Source organism: Oryx dammah, unplaced genomic scaffold, assembly GCF_014754425.2.
Source record: "Oryx dammah isolate SB20612 unplaced genomic scaffold, SCBI_Odam_1.1 HiC_scaffold_19, whole genome shotgun sequence".
Taxonomy (NCBI): domain Eukaryota; kingdom Metazoa; phylum Chordata; class Mammalia; order Artiodactyla; family Bovidae; genus Oryx; species Oryx dammah.
Window position 1 is genome coordinate 27,300,265 of NW_024070203.1, and position 23,793 is coordinate 27,324,057.

General features: G+C 40.4%; 1 protein-coding gene across 1 annotated transcript; it reads right to left on the reverse strand.

The window, feature by feature from the left end:
* SQLE (squalene epoxidase) lies at positions 1-22,823 on the reverse strand. Its single transcript, XM_040261827.1, has 11 exons — positions 21,420-22,823; positions 17,671-17,923; positions 11,616-11,796; positions 9,842-9,938; positions 8,825-8,938; positions 8,572-8,743; positions 6,608-6,703; positions 3,798-3,940; positions 3,315-3,411; positions 1,552-1,639; positions 1-531 (listed from the first exon to the last, which is right to left on the reverse strand). Exons 1-11 carry the CDS (start codon positions 21,702-21,704, stop codon positions 339-341), a joined length of 1,719 nt encoding a protein of 572 aa, XP_040117761.1. The 5' UTR covers positions 21,705-22,823; the 3' UTR covers positions 1-338.
* Positions 22,824-23,793: the final 970 nt, after the last annotated feature.

A 23,793-nucleotide genomic window follows, 5' to 3' on the forward strand; every position in this document is an offset into this window, starting at 1 on the left:
ATTCTTCATTTTATTTGCATGTCCCACAGTGACTCATCCCAAATACTGAATTCAAAAGACAAACCGCAGCTCCTCAATGTTAGCACTAATTTATGGTAACAATCATTTCTTTTAAATATCTATCTTATTTTACCCTTCATTTGAAATTGCAAACTAAAGTATATATTTACATGTATGTTTATATACAAAATAACTTCAAAAACAAATTAATCCCAATCTTGGTCCAAGAATTCCCACTTTAGAAGCGGGAGGAGTACTGTGCTATATACACTCTCTTCCAAGTCACTGCCGACTTGGCGAGTTCCCAGTATTCATTCACAGATGGTTCCCCTTTAAGCTTAATGAACCAAGTACTTCATTTCTGAATAAATCAGAGGAAATATTACAGAACATGCTCTGTACAATACAGCACCGCTACTGAAAATGGCTCGGGGTTTTGTAATCCAAGGTTCCGATTTAAAGCAAAAATAGGTAGCATAGACTGCGACGCCAAAGAAGTGTCCAATTAAAACCAGAGGATTGGGAGATAATCTGTAGTGGGAAAAAATACATACACATATAATTAAGACCCCAAAATTAAAACTGACTCATAGAGATTCCAACTGTGTATCATCTATAAAGGTAAATATACACTCAACATTTTAGGGGACTTTACAAGCTTGTATCTGCTGGTCAAGGGACAAATTAAAAACTTTTTCTTACAAGAAACTACTTAGACTTTACTCCCTCCTGTCAGAGAAGCCAGTCACTTATCTTAGTTTATATGAATTGTACGTCCTGAGCTGCTTTCTTTCATTAGTCTTGAGATCTCGGCCTGAAATAGCCTGGCCTATGGAGTCTAGATCTTTCAAAAGGTAACAGTGTTGACACTCAGAACGAGGACAAAGGAGAAAAGCCTTAAGGAATTTCACTTTGCAGACTTTCTAAGAAGAATTCTACATATGTCTGCACCGTCCGAACTGAGTTCCATGAGTTCCACACATCAATAGAATTCAATGTCAAATATAAACCTCTATTATTCATGGTTCCCATGTATCAGGTCAGGGCCACAAACCCACAGGCAAAAAAGCAAGCTGCTCTTTTAATAAAGGGTTTTAGCCTCATCTACTCACCAACTCAGGATCAACACTGTTGCCCAGAACTAAAACGCAGGATTGAATACTGCCTTTTTTCATTTCTCTGGGAACATTTTGATTGGGATATTAATCAATAATAAAATGATGACATGCAGCAGGTAGAGCAATTAGCAGTGATTCATAAATCAAACTTCCCAGGTAGCACTAGTGGTAAAGAACCTGCCTGCCAATGCAGGAGACATAAGATATGCAGGTTCAATCCCTGGGTCGGGAAGATCCCCCAGAGAAGGAAATGGCAACCCACTCCAGTACGCTTGCCTGGAGAATCCCCATGGACAGAGGAGCCTGGCGGGCTACAGTCCATGGGGGTGCAAAGAGTCGGACACGACTGAGCGACTAAGCAGCACAGCATAAACCAAACAGTCCTAAGAAAATCTGGAGTATCTGTTTCCCCTGTGTCATCAGAGCAACTTACACGGAAAGCAGCCCAACTGGACCTGTAACACATTTTCCACCAAGTTTGAAATAAAAAAAACAGGCTTTTCTCAGTTGATGTAGGGAATCTAAAATAAAAGTTTAAAATTACTCTCAATCAAAATATTTATACATTTACGTGGGGTACTAATGATATGTCAGAAAAAAAATGAATATGTAACATTTATTACATCTTATACATTCTTAGAAATCTAGTGTTAGCATTTTAGCCACCCAAGATTTCTTTTAAATTTCATAATGAAGACTACATAGTAATTCACAAATGAATAAACTTTTTTCTGCTAGTAAATAATTACTAAAGCTATCTCCTTGACTGTGTTGTAAATTCATTTACGTGATGCCAAATATTTTGTACATTCTTTTCTTACAAAAACACAATTCTAGAAACCAGAATAAAGGTCTCTAAGATGCCCGGTGCATATCTCTGAGCAGTAAATTATCAAGTGAATAATAATGCCTTATATCTAAAATTTTATTACACTTTTCAGAATAATTCATTAAACCCTCACAACATAGTATAGTCAATAACCTTTTTTTAGTAGTATAGAATGAATGTTCTTCAAGTATACCTCGATTATTCTTTACAACAGATAAAGATTACAACAGGTAAACTTTTACTCCAATAAAGCCCATTCTTCCTTCAGTATCTCACAGCTCTGTTGTTTTGTGGGTAGATTCAAACTCTAAGAAACAGAGCTGAGAAAAGCTTAGAAAGAAGAGCTTAGAAAAACTCCAAATTTAGTTCTCTTCTTGCCCAATCAGCCACTGTAACTTTCATGCTCAACTAGCAAGAGAGATTTGCTTGGCAAATCACAAGACGTTGTCTTTTGTTTTAGCAAGAATGATGGTTAGCAGGGCTGCACGAAGTATTTGTACTGTGTCATCCTTGGTAATCAGATCACCAAAGCAAGGAGCACTAGCACCCCAGCCAGGTCACAGAAATAGCTTTCTTGTATTACAAATATCCAAGGTAATAGGATTAGAGTTATGTTCTTAAAAAAAAAACAAAAAACCTTTTTATTTTGTATTGGGACTTACATTTATTTTTGAAAACCTAAAGGTCTCGTTTCACTAGCACAGCTCACCAATGTGTACATGGCCACGGCTGGGAAGTGGTACGGCTGACTTTTCCTCCATCTCTAGCCCTGTTTCTAAGTCATGTTTTCCTTCATGTTAGACTGACCATCACCCTCTACCATACGGAAACAGAAACAAAAGCCTTATAGTAGTAAAGTGGGAATATCTCACCTGAGTAAAAGGTGGATACCTTCTGCTTGTACATTTTAATAGGAGACAAAAATCTAGGTTTGACAGGAAGCTCATTTTCATTTTACAAAATACTGTTTTGAAAAGAAACTGAAACTACTGTCTGGGAACAAAAAGGATTAACACTACCTTGCCCTTTAATTCATGGTCAGAAAGATCTTCCATCACAATCTTCTGCATTTGGGGAACGCGTGATGTGACGTAGACCAGAGGAATGAATCATGCCACATGACTGAGGTACTGTTACTAAGGTTGTCTAAAGAGGGAACGGCTTCCCACACACAGCGGTGGATACATGATGATTAGCCAAAATTGTGCTCAAAGATGGAGTTAAAAAGGACTTATCGACTTGGAAGCTGGCAAACTGAGGAAACATTTCTATTTCTGGCCTAATTACTAACTTTTTGCAATTCAGTTCCCTTCCTGTACTAAAAATCTATAATTTAGTAACACTCATTCAAAAATAGCTACACTTACCATCTGTGGCAGAAAACAATTCATAAAGAGCCTGAGCAAGGACATTCACAACAAAGGAATGAGACTTTTTTCTTGTCCAATAAAATGATTTTTTGGCCTAAAAAAGAGAAAGATCACCTATTATATGATAAGGGTTTAAAAAAAAAAAGCACAAACTAATGTTTATAATCCCCTAAACTGATACCCTGAGGACCATCTACTAGAAATTACGTCTTGTTCAACATTTACACTCCCATCAAAAAAATAAAAACCTCCAGAGGAACAAATTACATCTCTGAGGCTAAGTGGCCCATGTAATCTCCAAACCAGAAATTCTAGAAGATTCACAGGTTGGAAGTCACATTCTTAATCCTGAACAAGACTGTTTAAGAATCACTACTAAGGACCATACTCCCAAGTACAGATCTCCTCTGCAAAGCCCCATTCATCTTAGGTCCCAGAAAGAAATCTATTTTGAGATATTTTTGTCAAAGAATATCTCACCTGGAAAACAGCTGCATCATCATAAAGGTCAGGGATACCCTTCAGCAATTTTCTCCACAGTTTTATATCATTAAAAACAACAGTCATTCCTCCACCAGTAAGAGGATGCCTCATATTATATGCATCTCCCAAAAGAAGAACACCTATAAAAAGAGAACTTAGATCATGACATCATCCTCGAGCATCCTTGAAGATCCAAAGAAAACAAAAAACAACCCCCCCAAAAAAACCTACTCTATTAATAATTTATAAACATTATGAATATCAGCTAGTAAAATAGAATACTAAAATACTAAATACCATGACTAAAATTTACCCAGGCAAAAAATTCAAGAGTTGATTCAATTACTATTTATTGGGTAACTAATATGTGCCAGATGCTAGGGATACAGTGAGGACAGGAACATGATCCCTGCCCTCAAAAAACACACATGTGAATCTAAGGTTCAGTAAGACAATGTCAAAATATGTGTAAGGCCTCTTTCATGAAAAAAAAAAAAAACAATGTACAGGCATCCATGCATAAAAAGCAAGTCTTTTACAAGGGAAAAAATCAAGAATTCGTTGGCATTTCACAGTAATACTTGCTGCCTGCATATTATAGAGATCTATATGGTTCTAAGGGAATATGCAGGTTTTCAAAACACATCATAAGTTAATTTAGAAGAATAAACCTTGATTGAACCAGCCCATTGCATCAAAACCACAGAAGCAGAAAGCTCTGCAATCTGACTCGAGGTACAGCACCTCTTGACTACGGTCCTGACTCTAACATTCCCGCCCTTTGTCAGCCTGGCTCATGACCCATGACTTAGAGGGACAGTTAAACAAAGCACGTATTTAATTTTCTGTCTTAGGGAAATAAAACAATCACAATAAAAGTGGTATGGTGGCAGAATTATGGATCATTTTCTGTAATGTCACAATATACTATATAATTATAGAATACACATATATTAATTTATGAAAAAGTAGCTTGTAAATTTTAATCCAAGTTTTTTTTATGTATTAGTGTAATACCTTCACTAGAAACCACTAGCTATAACCAGCTTTTATTCCTCCTCCTCCACAGAACATTCCCAATTCCACCAACTGGGATATGTTCCCAAAGCATGCTCTTTGCATCAGTTCAGCACTGGCTTTCATTCTGCTTTGTATTATAGTTTATTTCTATGACTGGCACATTATGATGCATGTCTCTCCACAGCAAACAACAGCTGTTTATGTTCGGGAACCACAGTGTATCAATAGCTCTCGTTCACACCTCTCCTCCAGGCTCCACACTCCTATTTCCAATGGGCCTCCACTTGGCCACTCCAATGACCTCCCAGCCGTCACATCGCTATTTCCAAAAATGAACTCATTATCTCCCCACACTTCCCTAAGTCCAATGTCAGCAAATACATGGCAAAATACCTAAGCCTGAAACCTGGAATCCATCAAGAGACCTCGTGCTCTCTTATTACCATTAATCACTGAGTTTCATGTATTCTACACCCTAGATGTTACCAAAATCCTTACTCTACCTTCTGCTTTTATTGTTACTTTACACCTTCTAGGATGGCTACGGCAAAAGGACAGATACTAATAAATGTTGTCGAGGATGTGGAGAAATTGGAACCCTCATATATTGTTAATGGAAATGGAAGATGGGTCAGCCACTGTGGAAAACAGTTTGGCAGTTGCTCAAAGCATTAGAGAGAGTTAGGACCCAGCACTTCTATTCCTAGGAATATAACCAAGAAAAATGAAAATAAATGTCCACACAATAACTCATATACAGGTATGAACTAAAAGTGGAAATAATCCAAATGTCTATCACTTGATGAACAGTCAAGATGTAATATATCCACGCATGGGGTAGTAGTTGGCCGTAAAACTAAATCAAAGACTGATACATGTTACAACATGGATGAACCTCAAAGAAGCCAGGTACAAAGGATCACATTGTATGATGACATTTATAGGAAATGTCCAGAACAGGCACATCTAGAGAGACAGAAAGTAAATTAATGGTGGTCTGGGGTTTGGGAGGAAATGAGCAGTGACTACTAATGGTTACATGCTTTCATTCCAGCATGATAAAAACATTCTGAAATTGACTGCGGTGATGGTTCCACCGACCTATGAATATCCTAAAAACCAATGAACTGTACACTTTAAATGGGTGAACTATATGATCTGTGAATTATCTCTCAATAAAGATATTATAAACAAAAAAGAACTTTTCAATGACTTTGCACTGTCTATAGGATTAAAGCTAAATATCTTGCCTCTCTACCACTCTGCCACCTCTATGCTCCAGGGGTCTAGGAAGCTACTTAAGTGCCACCATTTCTCAGCCATGCTGGCTTTTGCAGATATTGTTCTGCTTACTCAGAAGTCCCTCATCTCACTGTCCAGCTTTGTCTCCAGAGCAACGTCTTCCCTAATTACCCTTCCTGCTTCACAGGCTCGATCCCTGCCTTGTACACCCCACTCCTTCACAGTGAATCTGGGGTACCAAGAGTGGGCTTTCATTATAGTATTTATCAGCAGTGTTCTGAAATTATTTACATCTCTCACTGGAAAACTGCCTTCTCTAGATTAAGGACTGTACTTAATTAAGTTTTATTTTCAATAACTCGAACAGTGACCTATGTATACTCAATACTAAATAATAAATATCATAAAACTAATTTTGGTATGCACTAATTACAATAATCTATTTTCTGTACCACATTATAAACTGTACCACATACATGTCATTTGGAATAATGAATTAGAATATTTGGAATATCTTTTATAAAATTGGTCCAATAAGATAATACCTCGTTTGTTTACTGGTGAAGAAGGGAGGAAGCTTGCTGGCATTGATCTCAATCGTGAATTCTGAGAGGCTTCTAGGAATGGTCCTTTCAGGTGATCTGCAATAAAGCCCGCCCCACCAAATAAATGGTGTATAACATTCCAATTTCAAATTATCACATTTTCTTATCAAGTATATACAAATACATACTATATATCTGTGATTGTTGTTACAAATATCCCTTGTGAAAAATCGAGAACTAATTATTAACAAACTGTTCATTAAGCAGATAGTTGTTCCTGCTAAGGGATGGCTAAGGTATCTAAGCAAAAATTAATGTAAATAGATACAGAGCTGTATGAACAAAAACCTAGAGGAAAAAATCCGGATGAGATGATAAGACAAGGAGGAAAACCACCCACCTTTCTTCCAAATGATTACCAACAGGTATATATTTAACATCTATTTTATTGTCACCACCATATTCTATAAGAACAGATGAAATATACCACCAATTCACAAACAGGAGGGTATGTGTACAATAAAAAAAAAGGGGGGGGGTTACATGTAGAGAGTACTATCTCTTGAGGAGCTCTAGTTTCTTCGTCTAGAATGAAACAGATTAATTCATCTCTGTGATACTTCCCAGTTTCAAAGTTTCATGCTTCCACTTTATAGAAAATGAATTTGCTTTTCATACAATTCCCATTGTAATCTGGGAAAACAAGAGCAGAATGACTGTGTTGAAACTATTCCCTTCCTCCAATGAATAGAATTTCCATAACCTAACTAATATGAACATAAACCTACAAACGTTTCTCTCCCTGATCACAGGGCAGTCTTCTCCAGCTATGCTTTGGACTGGGGGGAAAAAACAATCTACAGTAAAAGAAAAAAATGCTAAATATACCACATTATTAATTATCCTCTTCCTAAATAAACATAACTCATTCTTTCCATCTGAAAGCTTCAAAATGGCTTAACTGAGTGAAAATGTATTGAAGTACTGAAAATGTCATTATTAAAAATCTAAATTAGTCCATGTGTACCTTAATTTCTACTGATATTCTGTTAGTAAACAGTGCTTTTGCTTAGTTTAAAAAATAATGTTCCTTAGTTTAAAAACTAACTTGAAAACCCAGAATATTTAAACAAATGCATTTACATCCAGGATTACCTGCTATTACTATAATCATAATTTGCGAGCAGAGTTTTCCTTTCAATTTTATCAATATTCTTAATAATTTTTGTTACATGTCTTTCTTACACCTTCCCATTCTCAAAAAATTTTAGTGAGGGTTTAACAAAGACATTAAATCTCATGCAGCCTTTCTGTACTCAACTCAAAACTAAGAGATCTTTAAGACCCCTTATAGCTCTTGCGTTCCCAGGGCAGGGACATATGAGCACACAGACCTGCTCTCAACCTTGGCTCTGCCCCTTACTAAAGGTTTATGTCTGGAGAAGCTAATTAACTTCTCTGAATCTTAGTCTCCTCATCTGCTAAATGGAGATCATGATAATGCCTACCTCAGGTGGTTGTGTAGATTAAATTATGTTTGTAAAACACCTCTTACATAGTAGACAATCAATAGATGGCAGCTATCATTTCTACAAAAGCAAGCACAAAGTCATTACGTATAAGAGATATTTCAAAAATTCAGATATCCAGACTGCTATCCAGACTACCTTAAAAATACCATATATGCCACTATTAATGATTACTCACAAAACTACACTTTTATTATTACTGTGAAAAAATACACTGAAACTATTTTTTTTATTTTCTGTGGAGATTTTTTTATGTGCTAGTTTAAATAGTTTATTCAGCTCCACTGTACCTGACTGATTAGATGAAATTTTTCAGCTGCCATTCTCATCTTTCAGCCTAGTTTAGACAAAGCTTTAGTGAGAACTGGAGATGGAGAGTCTTTGGTGAGACTGACTTACAGACTAGATTAAGATGCAATGAAAGGCTATTCTTACCAGGTAACTGTGGGTAGATATTTTCAGTCATGTATTCTCTCAAATTCCTTGGCATGTCTCCTCGGACGTCCACAAGTACTCGAGTTTCGTTAGGTGAAATTTGGTAGATGAGAACTGGACTTGGGTTAGCTAAAATAAGTTCAGCATGATTTGCTTTAAACTGCGGTGCATTCTAGGAAAATAAATAAAATATTTTTAATAACTTGCAAATTTCAAGTTGCTTTTATCTTCTACAATTGCATTTCTACAATACCTCCATAAGGAAGCCAACAAAATGTGAAGAAATGGAAACTTTATTGGAGATCAGGTTTTTCCTGAACTTGGAGAAAAGTCCATCTGCAACAACAGTCAATGGAGCATGGAGTTCCTACAACAAAAACAAAGAACACTCAGCTAAACGGTGAGAAATACACAGTGAAAAGACTGTTCTTTTAAAGTGTACATAAACAAATTTAAACACATTATGGGACATGACAGAGTACCTGGAGACAATGCTCTCATGAAGGAGCTCTCAAGTGGGCTGAGGTTAATGAATGACCCATCTTTAGAGACACTTCCACCAAAGTCCTACCATTCCAAACCACCTGGGATTAAGTCACTTCGATGGACAGTGGGGGAAACTGCGACAAGCAAGCACAGCCCATAGAAAACTGAATCACATTACAAATCCCAAGGACTAGCCACATTCTAGAGTTTTTTAACCCCACATAGTGCTTTCAATCAATGGCTACGGCTCAGAAGAATTTTTGTACACATGGATGTATATACTTATATCACCTTGCAATCGCCCCCATTAGAGTGTAATTCCTAGGAGGTAGCTACCCTATGTAAGAATCAACAGATAGACTTTTGACTTTCTCCTCTGTTCTAAACCAACATGAGCAAATACTGGAAACTATTTTATTCAGCTATTTCCCCAGAGAGTTTCTTAGTTTTTACCTTTCTTATTTCAACAATAGTTTATAATTATTTCTTTCATGCTTGAATCCTTCCTTTTCACATCTTCCAGTTCCCCTCTACCTCTCCGCTAGGGTACATTTCTCATTTCAGTTTTTAATACAGTTAACATCATGGAGTTTGTTTCCAAAGTTATTTGAACAGCATTCTGCAGTGCTCTAAAGAACAATGTGCTGCAATCTAGCGCAGAGAGTTTGGAAACATCTCAGTCCATTTGATGAATAATAAATCTGTGGGCCTACTTTTCTTAAAGGAGTAGGAGAAAAAGAAAATAAAAATCTCTCAGGAAAAGCTAATATCTGCTACATCTCACCTTGATGTCTCCAGTCTCTTTATCCTTGTACTGAACTCCCATCACAGCATCATCTTCTTCTAGTAACTGCAGCACAGTGCCCTCAATAAACTTTGCACTAAAAGATAAATAAACAAATTCTCTGGTAGCACAACTGAAAAAATTTAAATAAGGAATGAAAAATTCCTTTTTCCTATCTCCAGTTTACCCTAAACTGGACACACATGTACATAGAAAAAGGGATGGAATGACAAAAAGCAAAAACATCAGTGGGTTTTAAAATTAGCTGGGGTTATAATCTTCTAATTTTTTAAGACGGAATATATGTAACTAATGTAATGACTTTTCAGAAAAGCATTTTAAAAAGTAACATGAGGTTTTATCTCAATTCATTAAAAAATAAAATACATGGAGAAAAATTTTACATACCCACTAGGGTTTTGTTGTGTTGATGAATATACACAACAAATATATCATGGATAGTTTTTACAATCTCCTCTATATTTTTAAGTATTTTTCTATTTTTCTAAAATGAATATATTCTACTTTCATAGATATCAAATTCTTCAAGTTCTAAGAATAATCAATTCATTTCTCCTTTTGCTTCGTCAACATTTAAGCCAACATTAAGCCTTTATCAGGGCTTTCCCAATAGCTCAATTGGTAAAGAATCCGCCTACAATGCACGAGACCCCAGTTCAATTCCTGTGTCAAGAAGATCTGCTGGAGAAGGGATAGGCTACCCACTCCAGTATTCTTGGGCTTCCCTTGTGGCTCAGCTGGCAAAGAATCTGCCTGCATTGAGGGAGACCTGGGTTCGATCCCTGGGTTGGGAAGATCCCCTGGAGAAGGGAAAGGCTACCCACTCCAGTATTCTGGCCTGGAGAATTCCACGGACTATACGGTCCATGGGGTCACAAAAAGCTGGACATGATTGAGTGACTTGCACTTGCACTTTCAAGCCTTTGTCGATGACATGAGGATTCTCATGTTTCAAACTTAAACTGCAATTATAGTGTACAGGACTAGAAGTAAATATAAGCTAATAAGTAAAAGAAGAAGCCCTTTAAAACTGTCAATCACTATACTGTACATCTGTAATTTACCTACTGCTGCTGCTAAGTCGTGTCAGTCATGTCCTACTCTGTGCGACCCCATAGATGGCAGCCCACCAGGCTCCCCCGTCCCTGGGATTCTCCAGGCAAGAACACTGGAGTGGGTTGCCATTTCCTTTTCCAATCATGAAAGTGAAAAGTGAAAGGGAAGCTGCTCAGTTGTGTCCGACTCTTAGCGACCCCATGGACTACAGCCTACTAGGCTCCTCCGCCCATGGGATTTTCCAGGCAAGAGTACTGGAGTACATCAATTATAATTCAAAGAGAGAGAGAGAGGGACACCTAGCCAGTCCTGTCAGTCTAGGTCCTTAGTATGAATGCAACAGGGATTTTCTCTTTAAACTCCTCTGTCCTGACTTTTAATAAAAAGCACCATAACCACAAATTCCAACTCCCAAATGAGCACATATGAACTTAATTACAATGACTACATCACAGAGAACCACATAAAAATCACACATTGAATCATAGGAAAATTCTCAATAGTTCTAATCATTCAAACAATCTATATGATAGTCTTAAAAAAGGCTGAAGAATTAACATTATTCTAACATGGTTTATTCTAGAACAACAGCTATGCTCTAACCTATACCCAAACACTTATGAAAATGTATAAAACAGTATTTGTACAAAGGCCAAGTTAAACATGTTTAACAGGAAAATTGGAAGCTGAGCCTTACTTGGGCTCTGCCATGGCTGCTTTCCGGAGACGCATGATGAATCTTCCGTGATGGAAAGCTCTTCCACTCTGCACATGATTGTTCTCTGACAGAGGGAAAGGAATCTGAACCTCTGTTTTGCTTTCATGATCATGAATTATGTAGCCATTTACAACCTGGGCATCAATACCTTCCACTGTATCTGCAAAACAATACAGTTTTTTTTTTAAAGTCAGTTTTTTGTAATATGCCCAGAGTTACAATAACCACCAAGAGGACACAGACATGGAAAATGAGTTTCTGTGTTCATAAAGCTATGACGCCATTTGGAAGACTGGACGGTAACAGAACTATTTCAGAACCTTAATGCTTCTGGAAGACAACAGTCTTAGCAAATTTGTAATATCATAAAAGGTAAATATATACATATAAAATTTATTCATTAAAATTCACAGGAAAAATATTCAGACCCTAATAATAACAGGGAAAATGTACAGATGATTCATACTACAAAGAAACATCGAACAATGTTCAAACCTTGATTTAAAAAAAAAAAATCAATGAAATAAAACTGAAACAAGAAGACACCAAATCTATCAAAGCTGCTGGTGAAATATGATAAAATGGATAAATTGTATATATTACTGGTCATATCATAAACTAGTAACATTTTAGAAAATAAGTACAGCAATAACTATCAAGAACCAAGAAGAAGTTAGCACCCTTTACTGTAATAATATTAGTCTTGTAATCCATCTAAGATATTCATCCTAAAGATACAATTCATATTTTTAGTAATTATTGAAACTATATATAAAAACAGATTCATGTTACCTCTAATAAAGAATGTAAAAAAAGAATAACTGTAAATAACCTAAATATGAATATAAATTAGGTAAAGTACATTATAAAGTATTAACTGAGAAAATACTATGAACAGGCTTAAAATTATGATAAAGAATGGATAACAGTATCAGAAATGTTTGTGAGCATGTATTTAGCATGTATTTTAAAAGTCACATACTACAAATATATTTAAATACATGAAAATACAATATTGAGGATTAAGTCTATTAAAATAATTCCATTTCTGATGAAAGGAAAACTTTAACGATTTTACCACATATCTATGCCAAGATCAAAATAAATCAGCTTTTTTCTGATATGCTTTTTAGTTACACTTAAAGTCCAGTCAGGGACAAGCTGGATGAATACTTGTCAAACATCCCACCTAGGAGCCAAGTTAGTTAGTTTTTTGGTTTGGCTTCTAAATTATTCCAGCTAAAATTCAGTCAGAGAAAAGTACATAGGTATCATTGAAGCTGCCAATTAGCAGTGTATTCAATTTGGATCTTGGCAAACTGCCAATCTTTACCAGCTTACATGTTTGAAACCCATCTAGTATTTCCACTTTTGTTTTGTCCAGCTATTGAAATAAACTTATTTTTCTTAACTCATATTATGCAAGAACTTCTAAGTGCTAAAACCAGAATATGTAAAAAGTATACAGTAGCGGCACAGTAAAATTTTTCCTTGGGTAAGCTATCTTAAGACAAAGTATATAAATAAGGTCTACTTTAAGACTGAAACATCTGCCTCTCACAATTTAATTGGTGAAATCAAATATGATAGACTTTGGCACTTTCCCTTTCTTAACCAGGCAGTCAGGAGGATGGCATCCTAAACCTCAATCAAATTCACGCCTGATGTTCAATGATAAAGGTGACGCAATCCTGCCTCGGGGTACTGTCCCACCTGTCTCTGGTGACCCTCGCATAGAGGGTGGTGGTCAGGGAAGGGCAGAGGCCGGGGGCCTGCCTTCTCCGCAGTCCGCCCTCTCTGCTGGGGCCGGGGCCCTGCTGCCTCTTGCTTCTCCTCTCTTGTCTGCCCCTTCCCAGTCTCAGCCCTCTTACTCAGCACCTGCTCTCACTGACCTGCTCTCTACCTTAGAGGACCCCAGGAGTCATCCTGGGCCTCTTCTTGGCAACGCCATGCAGCCTTCTTTAAATATCACGACTCCTCTCTCTCATACCCCTCACCATCTCATCCATCAGAGCAGGTCATACTGACTCTTTCTTCCAAATATATTCCCAGAATGTGACCAAGTCCCCCTCCACTACGGCCATGCCCCTGATCCAAGCCATCAACTCTCACAGTTTCCGCAATAACTTCCGCAAGCTTCTGACTTGCCACTTCATGATCTAGTCTTCTTCTTCTACACATTAACAAGAATACTTTAAATTGATACTTCAAATCATACTTCTAAGAGGTGAAATCTAGTAACTTCCTCTTCTTGAAGTTCTCCAATGGCTTCCCTTTGGAATAAAAATCTAATCCATATAGTGGGCCACCAGGGAATCCAGTCTCCATTCTCCATCTGACCTTTCCTCTAATTTAAACCACTCAATTCAACACAATTCTCCTTTCCTGCTCTTCAAAGAGGCCACAGGCTCACTCCTCCCCTTGATGCTCTCTCTGCCTGGAAAGAGCTTCTCTTCCTCCAGACAGCCCTAGGGCTCTCCTTCCCCTTCCCTTCAGTCCTTCCCTCAAACATCACCTTCTCAGTAAGGCTTTCCCTTCCCCCACCCGCTCCATCATTTAGAAGTGCACTCCCTGTCTCTCTTTTCTGAGTCTTCTCCGAGGCGCTTATAACCATGATATATCCTTTAAATTTTATTGATTCATCTTTTATCACCATCTTCTACACGAGCACCTAGAATGTATGCTCCGTGAGGGCTGGAACCTGTTTTGTTCACTTCTGTAGCCTCAGCACCTAGAACAGTACTTACAATATAGCCAATGCTTAATAAATATGTTAAATGAAAGAGTGAATGTCGCCCCTTAGGCACCTCCCCGCCAGCCTGATCTTCTCCATTACCCCACAGACAACGCTCCATCTGGTGTCGAAATACCCCTCCTGTATCCTCACATCTACACGCCACCTCTGCCCTGCTTCTGTTTTCTGTTAGAGAAAAACTCGAGAGTAGTTTGCTAGCCTCAAATTTTTTCACCTCCCTTTCACTTCAGTCCAGGTTTCGTCTACGCAGCTCCACCGAAACACCTTGTCAGTCTCACAGCAACTTCCAAATGGCCGAATCCCATGGCACTTCCTATGCACTGTTCCGACCTGACCCTTCATTAGCAAACCATGATACAGCTGCTTTCCTTTCTTGATATGTACCCATCCCCTCCTGCGAGAAACACTTTCCTCTGTTGGATTAAGGACACCAAATGCTCCTGGCTCTTTCCTGTCATTCTACAGGCTCCTTCTCAGTCCTCCAGCAAGCTTCTCTTCTTCCACCCAAATTCTAAATGTCAATTTCCCAGGACTTGGTTTATTCTGTCTTCTCTTTTTTCTTTGCACACTCTCAGCTGGTCTCCATCACTGCTGCGGCTTTTAAGTACTACAAACATGCTGACATCTCTGAAATACCTATCCCAGCCAGCTCAAAGCACTCATTCCTCTACACTTGAGATTCATATTCTCAACTAAACAGTCCACTTGTCTATCTCCATGGGTCCCCCGACTTCCTCTCAGAGCTGGTCCTCTCTAGGTTTTCTTATCAGCAAATGGCATTGCATCCACCAGCTGTTCAAATTAAAACGTTAAGAATCATTTTTTAATACCCTGTCTTCTCATACCTCACACCAATCCTTTGCTAAATCAAGCCATTCCTGTCTCTTAATTTGGTCACAAACCTGTCCACTTCTCTTTACATGCTCTGCTAACGTGTTAGTCCAAACCACCATCATATGCCATTTGGACTTGGCAATAAACTCCCACTAGACTCCTTACACTGACTCTTGCTATCCCACCACCACAGTCTTGTAGTTCTATTCACCACACAATATCCACATATTCTTTCAAAATAGCATCCTAGAAAAGTGCACACACTCCTTAGCTGGTCTCCATCACTGCTGAGGCTTTTAAGTACTTTTAAGTGCAGGATGGTGATTACAGCCATGAAATTAAAAGACGCTTGCTCCTTGGAAGGAAAGTTATGACCAACCTAGACAGCATATTAAAAAGCAGAGACATTACTTTGCCAACAAAGGTCCATCTCGTCAAGGCTATGGTTTTTCCAGTAGTCATGTATGGATGTGAGAGTTGGACTGTAAAGAAAGCTGAGTGCCGAAGAACTGACGCTTTTGAACTGTGGTGTTGGAGAAGACTCTTGAGAGTCCCTTGGACTGCACGGAGATCCAACCAGTCCATCCTAAAGGAGATCAGTCCTGGGTGTTCATTGGAGGGACTGATGTTGAAGCTGAAACTCCAATACTTTGGCCACCTGATGAGGAGAGCTGACTCATTTGAAAAGACCCTGATGCTGGGAAGGGTTGAGGGCAGGAGGAGAAGGGGACGACAGAGGATGAGATGGCTGGATGGCATCACCGACTCAATGGACATGGGTTTGGGTGGACTCCGGGAGTTGGTGATGGACAGGGAGGCCTGGTATACTGCAGTTCATGGGGTCGCAAAGAGTTGGACACGACTGAACGACTGAACTAAAGTGCAGGATGTGATTCAATGGTAAACTGTGAAATGAAATTTCAAGCTGTGAATTGTAGACTTGGGTAAAATCATGCAAGTATTTAAAAAGTAAAATAAATCTCAGATTTAGGAATATATGTAGGTACTGAGCGGCTTCTCGGGTGGCTCAGTGGGTAAAGAATCCTCCTGCAATGCAGGAGACATGGGTTCAATCCCTGGGTCAGGAAGATCCCTTGGAACAGGAAATGGCAACCCACTCTGGTATTCTTGCCTGGAGAATCCCATAGACAGAGGAGCCTGGCGGGCTACAGTCCACAGTGTTGCAAAGAGCTGAACATGTCTGAGCATGCACACACGTAGGTACTGAGTCAGGATACAAGAAGTGTTTGTCATTGTGAAGAGCTCTCAAGTTCTGAAGCCTTTAGAAGCATAAACAGGATCCTGTCATACTCCTGTTCCACTGCCTTCAAAGTCCTGCAGGACTGGCAGCTACCTAACTCTCCAATCTCAATCTCAAGCCCCACTCCTTTCCCCATTACCCAATACTTTCTGACAACACTGGTCTCCTCTTCAGTACACTGAATAAAATAGCAAACACTTACACAGTGCTTACTACATACCAGGAATTGTTCTGACTGCTTTATCTTTATGCTTGAATTCAATTAATCCTCTTAATAACCTATGAGTCAAGGACTCCAAATGTGCCTCTTTTACAGATGAGTAAACTAATACAGAGATTTCCCTGGTGGCTCAGAGGTAAAGAATCTACCTGCCAAAGAAGGAGACACATGTTCAGTCCTGGGTCAGGAAGATCCCCCAGAGGAGGAAATGGCAACTCACTCTAGTACTCTCGCCTGGGAAATCCCATGGACAGAGGAGCCTGGCGGGCTACAGTCCATGCACGAACAGTCAGATTTAAAGACTAAACAACAGCGACAAACTTAACACACAAGTGGTTAAGTAACTTATCCAAGATCACACAGCTTTTTAAGTGCCTAAGCTGTATTCAAACCCAGGCAATCTAGTGCCAAAATCAATGCTGGTAATTACTACAACATCATGCCCACCCTAAATGCCAAGCAAGCTCTCTCTCAATTCCCAGACCTATTTTGCACTCTGAACCCCAAGACAGGATCACTGATCTTATTCACCAGTTTATCCTTGGCATCCAGTATAAGCACCTCATACAAAGCAAACAGCAAAAATACTTCCTAAATGAAGAGTATTTAAAAAGCCTGGATTAATGGATGAATGATCCTTAAATAAAAGGTTCTAAAACAGATACATCACATGTACTCTACAAATGACAGTTCACTTCAACTTTCACTAAATTCCATTCCTCATTCCAAGTTGAAGTTTTCCAGTCTTCAACTTTGACCATTACAATTTTTTAGCCACTTTTATCTCACAAAGGCTACTTCATGTTTCCTCATGCTTATCTTCTCCTTTGCTTTCATTTTCATGCAAATTTGTTGATAAATGTATAACCTTTATACATGAAGATAAAATGGAATACCCTTTTCCCAGTCATAGCACAGTGCTTGCTTATGTCACAATAACTCCAAAAAATCACTATGAACCTACCTTCAAGACCAAGGTCTTTCAGGACATAATAACCACCTGGCTGCAGAAATTCTCCAAGGATCCGGTCAGGCTCTTTTAAATCTCTCTCAATTACCGTCACCTTTCTTCCATCTCTGGAAAGCACTGTGGCCAAAGCAGAGCCAAGGACGCCAGATCCCACGATGATAACTTCTGGATCATTTTGAGAAGAGGTCAGTGTAGAGGCAGCTGTTCCTATTAAGGTTGTTTCTGAAATACTGGTCCCTTTTTTGCACTGTTTAAAAAAAAAAAGAATTATGTAGCCACATTTGTCTTTAAATCATACTACTACTATACAAGCACAGTGAACACTTGCATCTTAGGTAAAAACTATACCCTAAATATTATCAAACCAAATGAACAGTTATGTTTTTAAATCCAGATCATATATAAAAACCAATAATATCTAAATACTGGTTAAACAAAAATGGATAACAATACCCCAGTAAAATTAAACTTATGTTCCGTCTTCCAAATATATTTAGAAAATGCTGTCACATATTTAGAAATACACAATAGGCCAATTATAAGTTATGTTTACAAGGGACTTCTAAGTCTCACAGGGAAAATTCTATCCTATTTACTCAATTCTTCATATACATACTGAGCATCCACCAGATACAAATCATGTACAGCTTCTGATATAATTTCATGCACCCTTTAGATATTTCCACTATTTGTCTTCATTTTCTCCCTCTCTATTTTCATCTGAAAAATCTATCTTAATCTAAAATCACTTTTTATACAACAAAAAGACTGTCAAATTCTGGCCAGGGATCCATTAATTGAGAATACATACCTTACAATTCCAAGAGAATAACTCATTCTGTCCCTTGGAATTCAACCTGTTCACAGTTTTAGTCCTTGACATATAAGAACATATTTACCTTCCTTTTCCCCCATCCTGATACTCTTAAGGGAACTTGGTCAAACAAGTGACCCTCCAGTTTAAGAATAAGAACAAACATTAAAACTATCACTGGTTGGGCTGACAGTAAAAACCATACCTTTGATTATAAGATGAAAAAGGGCTGTTTTGAGAGATTTATGCCCATTGAGCATAACAGTACCTATTACAGTTGTTTTTTTTAATGAATAATTCAGTATTATAGTAAGCATTTTTTGTTGGTATGTGGAGTCACAAATATGAATACATTCAGACACAGAGTTGCAAGGAACCATCTTCCTGGGGTTCTCTGACTTTAACAATTAAGATAAGGTTAAATGTCATTTTGAAAGGGTTTTAATAAAAGACCTCAAGCAAAAAAGGGAAAGTTCCTCAGTCATGTCCAACTGAGCTATCAGGGAAGCCCTCAAGCAAAAAGTTCTGTTCAGTTCAGTTGCTCAGTCATGTCCAAGTCTTTGTGACCCCATGGATTGTAGCACACCAGGCTTCCCTGTCCATTAGCAACTCTCCGAGCTTACTCAAACTCATGTCCATAGACTCGGTGATGTCATCTAACCATCTCATCCACTGTCGTCCAAAAGGAAGAACACATTTACCTTCCTTTCCCCCGATTCTGATACTGTTAAGGGAACTTGGTCAAACAAGTGGCCCTCCAGTTTAGGAATAAGAACAAACATTTTTGTCAGGCAAAAAGGAAGGAGAGAAAACCTAAAATCCTTTAGAATTTTAAATCTCTGTGATCTAATATTCATCTGGCCTCTGTAATGACCTAGGCCCTATCCACTATTTTTTTTAATCATTTCTCTTAGAAAAATTACATTTTCACAACGGAACCTACTATTTCTCTCAGTATTAATAGCCAGAACAACTGACTATATTTAAAACCCCGTCCGTCATTTTGGTGGCTCAGATGGTAAAGAATCTACTTGCAGTGCAGAAGACCCAGGTTTGATCCCTCGGTCAGGAAGACCCCCTGGAGAAGGAAATGTCAACTCACTCCAGTATTCTTACCTGGAATACTGGACAGGAATTCCCTGGACAGAAGAGCCTGGAGGGCTACAGTCCACGGAGTCACAAAGAGTCAGAAACACCTGAGCCACTTTCACTTGTCATTTTAGCCATTGTTTATTAGCCTTTCCAAACACACATACACAATCCTGGAAGGAGAACTCAGGAGAAAGTTGCCTTTCAGAATCTGGTCAGTAGATGAAGCACTAATGGGAACTTAATATAGTCTACCGACTCCCAGGTATTAAGGAAACAAGCAGAGAGCCTGGGGTATTTGCAAAATGGAACCAATACTGACTGCTGTAATTCAACTTCCAACCACCAAATTTCTCTTCAGTATGATGGCATTCCAGCCTCCTGGACTAATGCTCAGTGGCCCTAAGGGACATCATTTCAGGTAACAGTAGCAAAGACTTCAAACTGAAGATTAAAGATTCCCTTACCCTCCCATTTCTCCAACCCACACCTACCCCATCACTGAATTCAGCACCATTCCAAAGGTTCCTAACAGATGGAGACTAATACGAATAACTACTATTTACCAGACAGTTATGTACCAGGCATTTTGCAAACATTAAATCAATCAATTCGCTAACTACTGGCAAGGTTAGTGCCATTTCCACCTAACAGAAGAGGTAACTGACTCTTCCAGAAAGTAAGTAACTTGCCCGAAGTCTCACAGTCAGCAGTGGTGGAGCAAAACTTCTAAACCAAACCCCCTCTCTTCTTAAACTGTGTTCATCTATATGGCTCCGGAACCCTGAAGGAGTGAATGACTGCATAGGCCACACTCACTTTCGTCAAGTCACCGTCATCCCTTACTTGGCCTACTGCAAGAGTCTCTCAGCACACATCCCCGCTTCCATTCTTGGCCTCCTACAATCCATTCTCCACACAGAAACTAGAATGTTCTTTTTAAAAAGTGAAAGTCAGGGACTTTCCTGGCAGTCCAGCAGTTAAGACTTCGCCTTCCGATGCAGGGGATGTGGGTTTGATCCCTGGTCAGGGAGCTAAATTCCACATGCCTCGTGGCCAAAACCAGAACAAAATATGGAAGCAATATTGTAACAAATTCAATAAAGACTTAAAAAAATAATAAAAAGTAAAAATCAAGTATCATTACTCACATACTTAAATCCTCCAGTGCTCTTGGGGAAAAGTATAAACACCCAAGGCCAATAGGCCCTAAATATTCTGGCCTCAACGATCTTTTCCCCCTCTCATATCTCTCACCATTGTCCTCCTTTACTGTCTCTGCAGGGACCAAACATTAATTATTCACCTAACCTAGGACACTGATTTGCTCAAGGCTCCACTGGTAAGGGGAGAAGAGGGTGTTTTGCCTAAGATTTTAAAACACTGAGCATTTTTACTCTGCCAGCTGTTCTGTGACTTTCCCCAGGCAGCTGTCCCTTCTTATTAGCAACGGGCTTACCTGCAGCAGCTTTCTTCTTCCTTCCCAGGTTCAAACACAATCCTTACCAAAGGATTTAAATAAAACTATTTTTCCATCACAGACAGTGATTCAGTCCTACTGACTTGAACATTTCACCTTTCCTTAATCAAACCCAGTTCGTTTAGCTCCGCACCACCAACACTAAATGAAACAAAGGTTTTCCATCATTTCTAAGAGAGCCAAGGATGTAGTCAAGAACAGTTAAGAGCTTAAACAAAACAAAAATACCAAAACCATCTATGTCAGAATTAGTACCAGAATATCTAACTTGCAGCCTTTCACCCTTTAAATTACCGTATTTACATCTGGGTGATCGCAGTCCTAATTTTAATACATGTGCCCACTTCGAATTCAACCTACCCTCCTAGACCCCAGCTGCTCTTTATTTTCTGATCCAGCGGGGGATTTGGCCCAGAAGAAGCCAATGAAAGGCAAGGCTGACAGAATATAGGAGAAGCCCGCCAACTGGGAGCCGCTCTGCCGGCGCCCGAGGAGGGCCCCGCTCCGGTAGCGATAAGACAGCACAAGCCCCAGCGACAGGAACACCAGCACGCACAGCAACAGCTCCTTGTTGGCCAGAGAGATGAAGTCTCCGCATTTCTTATAAAAATAGGTGAAAGTGGCGATGCCAAGAAAAGTCCACATGGTTTAAAGGCTTCTTCGGTGACTCCGGATCAACGTCAGGAGATCCTTTTTTTTTCCCCCGGTAGGGTTTTGGTGTTTAGAGCTCTCCCCAAAATGTGTTGCCAAAAAGGAGCGTGGGGGACCGGCTAAAGTCCAGGAAACACCGTCACGGGATTACAATTCAAATCAGAGGAATTTACAAAATCGTATAAAGTTGGTATAAAAGTACGTGAAGACGGGAACGTTCTCCAGGATTTAAAGAAGAGTATTTAAAAATCTCCAACAGCTCCCGATCAGACTCTCCCCTTTCAAGCAATCCATCTATGGGGGGTGGGGGGTGCTGGGAGAGCTGGGGATCCTGGGGGGTTAATTCCGGATAATGTATTAAATTTTGTTGTTGGTTTGTCGTGCAGTGAAATTGCTCTTCTCTCTTACTAGCAGCAGGTGTCCTTTTGGGAGAGCAACAGGGAGACAAACATCAAAGAAATATCTTGCGCTGAGGAACTGCGGCTTCACCGGGTCGGAACGCTAGAGGGCTCAGACAGCGCGGAGAGAGCTCCTTCTCTTGCCCGGGACCTCCACGCTCAGAGGGAAACGTCGGACGGGGCAGCCTTCTCCCACCAAAGATGGCCTCGGACTCGAGACTGCGGCTCCAGGACTGGGAAGCGTAGCGCCTACCTCCAGACCTCCTCCTCCCCGCGGCTCCCGAGGCACCGGTCCCCGAACCTTCAACCAGCTGAACGGCACTTTCCAGGGCGCTCCCCCGTCAGAGAGCAGCTGCGGCGCCGGCTCCCGACCGACTCATCATCAGCATCCCTCGCGGGCGGCGGCAGCCCTCCCAGCGCAGCGCTTCCGCAGTAACCAGAGTAACCGCCTGGCGCCCTGTTAGTCGCCCGGCCGCGTGAGCCTCGCCGGCGTTTGGGCTCGACCCCGGCGAGGGACCAGACGGCGGGGCTCCGCCCACCGTCACCGCCCCCTGACGCCGCCAGCCAATGAGGGCGAGCGCCGCGCTGTAGGCCGAGATGGCGCTATGCCGTGTTTGGCCAATCGCAGGCGGCGCGGCTCGCGCGGTGACGCCCAGAGAGGCGCTAGGACGAGGTTGCGTGGTGTCGGGTGGGGGCGTGGGGATGGGGGCCGGCTGCCGGATGGGCGGATGGGAAGGCACTGGCTGGCTCTGGAGGGAGTGGAACTGGTGGGCGTCATGCCCTGAGTGTTACGGGCCCAGCCGCTGGGATCCTACCCAGAAAGAGGTGGAGCTGGTTCCGAGGAAACCCCGCGGTGCTTTCGCCGCCTCGGCAAGTCTCCATTCATCTGGCCGCTCTGTGGACGGGTCGCTATGTGCCGGGCCCAGGTGTGAGAGAGAGGAATCAGACACAGCCTTTCTGGCCTGTGCCTACCGTGTGATAGGCGGCGGTAAAAAAGCTACAGGTGCGTGGAGAACGTGACGTTCACGGCTGAATCTACAAGAAGGTGTGGGTAGGCGTCTGGCAGAGGAAGAAAGGGGATATGCCCGGTGTTCCCTTCCTTTACCCCAGATTGTCAGGCAGCTGTGCACTTTGCACTGTACCGAGGCTGAAGATACACGTATGCGCGCTGCCCTTTGTTTTTTTTCTTCTCAAAATCAGAAACGGTGAAGGGTGCGTGGCAAAGTAAAATAAACAGACATGTGTCATAAGTGCCCTGAAAAAGTGGGTGGGTGGGGGGGAAACCATGGAAACGGGAGGCAGTCCTTCACTCTGCCTGGAGTGAATCAAGCAAGGCCTTCCATGAATTTTGTCCAGAACAGGCATTCTAGAGGGAACAGTAGAACTCAGCAAGATTCACAGGGAAAAAAAAAAACCCTGAAACTTACTAGAATTTATTGAGAGCTAAGACCAGTGCCTTTGTTCACCTTACTGTAACCCTGGACTGCCTATTTTAAACTCAAGTGAAGTCGCTCAGTCGTGTCCGACTCTTTGCGACCCCATGGACTGTAGCCTACCAGGCTCCTCCGTCCCTGGGATTCTCCAGACAGGAATACTGGAGTGGGTTGCCATTTCCTCCTCCAGGAGATCTTCCCAACCCAGGGATCGAACCTGGGTCTCCCGTATTGCAGGCAGACACTTTACCA